General features: G+C 34.3%; 1 protein-coding gene across 1 annotated transcript; it reads left to right on the forward strand.

Moving 5' to 3' along the window:
* Nucleotides 1-1,679: 1,679 nt before the first annotated feature.
* Nucleotides 1,680-2,213, forward strand: Krtap20-2 (keratin associated protein 20-2). Its single transcript, NM_001163615.1, has one exon. The coding sequence runs from the start codon at nucleotides 1,733-1,735 to the stop codon at nucleotides 1,913-1,915; it is 183 nt and encodes a 60-aa protein (NP_001157087.1). The 5' UTR covers nucleotides 1,680-1,732; the 3' UTR covers nucleotides 1,916-2,213.
* Nucleotides 2,214-3,952: the final 1,739 nt, after the last annotated feature.

Raw genomic sequence — 3,952 nt, forward strand, 5'->3', positions numbered from 1 at the left:
CTACAGTGACAAGCATATTTCCATCAACTTTCTTATAAGGTCTTTGGTGTTATTTATGATGACTTTCTTGCTTTTCCTCATCCAGCCTACTTAACCCTCTTGTTCTATTATAACTTTTCCCCCATTGTTATCACTGCATTTTACCTCAACTCCATGGAGAGCACTTACCACATGCACATCTACATTAACTCATTGATATCTTGACCTCTAAAGAGATATAGTAATTTAAACTTCATCGAGCTAACATTAAAATAGGGATGAGACACTGAAAATGGAATCTGACAAAGAATAGCCCATGACCTCAGTGGCTCAGAAAAGAATTTCAGGTAAAGAACAGCAGTAACTCAAGACATAATCCATCAACATATAAACATGACCTCATAAAACTAAAAATTTCTGTACAGTGAAGAACACCATTATTCCCATAAAGATCACCATCAAACACCCAAAACTATTTTGCAATTTCTCATTATCTCAGTCAGAATGGCTAAAATGAAAAGCACAACATTTGGAATGTAAATAAATAAAACAATTAAAAAAAAAAGAAAAGCATAAAGGACTATAAATGCTGGTGTGGATTTAGAGAAAGGGAAACATGTATTTGCAGTTGTTAGAAGCTCAAATTTGTACAGCTACTATAAAACTCTGTGTGAACATTCCTCAAAAAAAAAAAAAAAAAAAAGATCCTAGAAGTGGATCTACTGCATGATCCAGGTTTACCAAGATTGGCAATATATACAAAGGTCTCTATATCTTACTAAACCTGCTTATCAGTGACCATTGCTGATCTATTCAATATACCCAGAAAGCAGACTGTCTCAAGGTCTATCTATAGATAAACATGTAATAAAACTATGCTAGATTTATGGAATGAAACATTATTCCTCTGTTAGGATAAATGAAATTATGAAAATTGTAACAGAAAGAATGGAGCCACAACAATGAGCTAAATGAGACCTAAAAGCAAAATGCCACATATTTTGTGGATGTTAGACTTGAATCTTCAAATATACATTCTTACAATATCTCATGTAATGTTATAGTATTTTTGTAGATTCAACTTTATGTATTGCCCTTTTTCTTTAAATTTTATATATGATTATATATAAAGCTTGTATGACCATGATTTTAAAAGAAGTATGTTCTGCTGATTTTAAAGCAATTTATAATCAAAAAAGGCTTAAGAAAAACACCAAATATACTAATATAAGATGCCAAATGCCCACCAAAATAACAAACAACTTAACCAATTGTTCACGAGAAAGACTCAAAAAACTTATTCCTCAATACAAAATTCATTCCAAAAATAACAAAACAAAAGAGAGAAAAATATCAATCTTCTTCCTTCTCTAGGTCAATGGAAATTAATATATGCATATCTATGTATAATGGAGAAAAGTGTAATGACTTGTATCATGTGACAGAATCATGTCATGTATTCACTAATCTACTATAAGGAATGGTATGAAGAGTTGAAAAATAAATCAGATTCCCTGATTTGACTGTGGAATCATGTAGGAGCACAATTATCTCAGTTATGCAGCCTTGTGTGTCCAGTACATGACAACACTTAGGGTGTTTTATGAAGCATAGCAGTGAGCTATGTGGTGCTGCAACGCCTGTGGTTTCCACAACAATAACCCTGGCATATAAAAGGCCCTTGGTAGATTGTGACATCCAAACTAAAGAAACACACTCCTATTCCTCAGCTGAACTCTCCACTCCTGACACCATGTGTTACTATGGCAGCTACTATGGAGGCCTGGGCTGTGGCTATGGTGGCCTAGGCTATGGCTATGGCTGTGGCTATGGCTGTGGCTATGGCTGTGGCTATGGCTGTGGCTATGGTGGCTATGGTTATGGCTGCTGCCGCCCACTCTGCTATAGAAGATACTGGTCCTGTGGCTTCTACTGAAGAGCTTCAGCAGCTGCCCAGAATGTTGCCTATAAACTGCTGTCTTAATGAAGTGCTTATAAGCTTCTTCACATCAAGAACTCTTAAATAATTTCAAATATTCTAACTTTATAATGTAATATCTGATTTTAAAAATATGAAACTTAGCATCTTCTACTTATGCCCTCACCTTCAACTGGATTATGTGAGCACTTATAGTTTGGCACCATCTTTGAAACATTTTTTTTTAACATGATCAAATATGACTCTCAACCTGGGTATAGAAATATAAGTATTATCAAATAAACTTTCCAAAAAGTAAATTTCCATATTTCATCAGCTTTCATATGTTTTTCATTTGTATGCGTTTGGTCCCATTGTGTATTCACAGAGGAAAGGGGTGTGGGAGATAAAAGGATATGTTAAAAATGGACTTAGATCTGGGTAAAAAGAGGGAAATGGGAAGAGAAGGAAGGAGGGGGAAGGAGGGAGGAGAATGAAAGGAGAGAGAGAGAAAGAAAAGCACATCTACTCATGCACATTGGCTCCATATCTTTGCTATTGTGAACAATGTGACTGTGGACTTGATAGTGTTGGTAGTACTTTAAGATGGATTGGATTTCCTTTAGTTAAAATGCGGTGGCATGGCCTCTATTTCATACACATAGGCACACATATATACATGTAGAAGATATATATATATATACATATATATGTGTGTGTGTATTAATATGTATGGTTTTGTTATAAATATATATTACATAGTTAGTATATATAATATTTCAGTATATATACTTATACATAATTTATATATATTTATTATATGTGTTACAGGGAGTGATAAATGCTATGATATTTTCTGTCATGGCTGTACCATCTCACATTCTGTCCAACAATGCAAAAGGGTGCCCTTTTCTCTACAAAGTCTGCATCATTAATCTTTCTTCATTCTAGTATTGTCTAACAGTTGTGAGATGCAATCTCATCTTGTTCTTGATTGGCATCTCTGGGATATTAGCATAATAGAACCTTATCATATCTTTTGACCATTTGTATCTTGTCTTTTGACAAATATTTGTTCTAATTCTCTGCTCATTTTAGCATCATTTTAGCTTTTTGGCTGTTTAGCTGTGTGTGTCCCACATCAATTTTGTGTATTAACGCCTTGTCTGAAGCACATGTTCTCTTTCCTTGTGTACAGATAATTATTCTGTTGTACAGAGCATCCTTAGTTGGATACATAAAAAGTTATCTATATTTATGGAGTTTTTTCTCTTGGGTGTGTGGCATGTCCTTTAATAATCAAGCCATCTGTCATCCCTTCTGAAGCAATGTTGTAATACAAATATTGGCTAAACCCAAAGACACAGTACTTAGCTGTGTGAAAAGGAAGTATATCCCCTTTAGTTGTATTTTGGCATTACTTAATTAACTTTGTTATTTCTCTGCCTTTGACCACTATTCTTAGTCTCAAGGGTGTGGCTTAATAAAATTTTGTGTATTAAATGTACTAATCACTGATCTGATGAGTAGATGCCAAAGACTTCCCCCAGCTTTCATTACTCTGGCACTGGCTATGCAAGAGGCTTTTTTGTCGTTGTTTTGCTTTGCTTTCACACTGTCCTGTGTTATCATGTTATGCTGATGCCATTGGAGCTCTTTCATGAAAATTCGTCTTGAAAATTTTACTTTTGTTTTCCACTAAATTTCTCAAAATTTTAGGATTAAAATTAAGATTTTAGGTCCCTTTTGAGGTCATATTCTAATTTCTTTCTTATACACATACATATTGTGTTTCTATACCACTATTTGCTCAAGAGACATTTTGCATTGCACGTTTATTTGATATCCTTGTCAAAATTAAGTAAACCATGGTGCTATGGATTTATCCCTTGGTCTTCCTCTTCTTTTCCACTGAATCATGTGTCTGTTTTGATGCTAGTGGCATTAATTGTTGTTAACTATGGTTCTGAAGAATAATTTGAGATCAGGTATTTACAATGCCTTCAGCATCATTCTCCTCGACATTGTTTTGAATGTTTGAGCGCTTTTAGATCT

Source organism: Mus musculus, chromosome 16, assembly GCF_000001635.26.
Source record: "Mus musculus strain C57BL/6J chromosome 16, GRCm38.p6 C57BL/6J".
NCBI classification, from domain to species: domain Eukaryota; kingdom Metazoa; phylum Chordata; class Mammalia; order Rodentia; family Muridae; genus Mus; species Mus musculus.

Bases quoted from the DNA above. Each gene is read 5' to 3' on its own strand.
- Krtap20-2 (NM_001163615.1), top strand. From the start codon at position 1,733: ATGTGTTACTATGGCAGCTACTATGGAGGCCTGGGCTGTGGCTATGGT.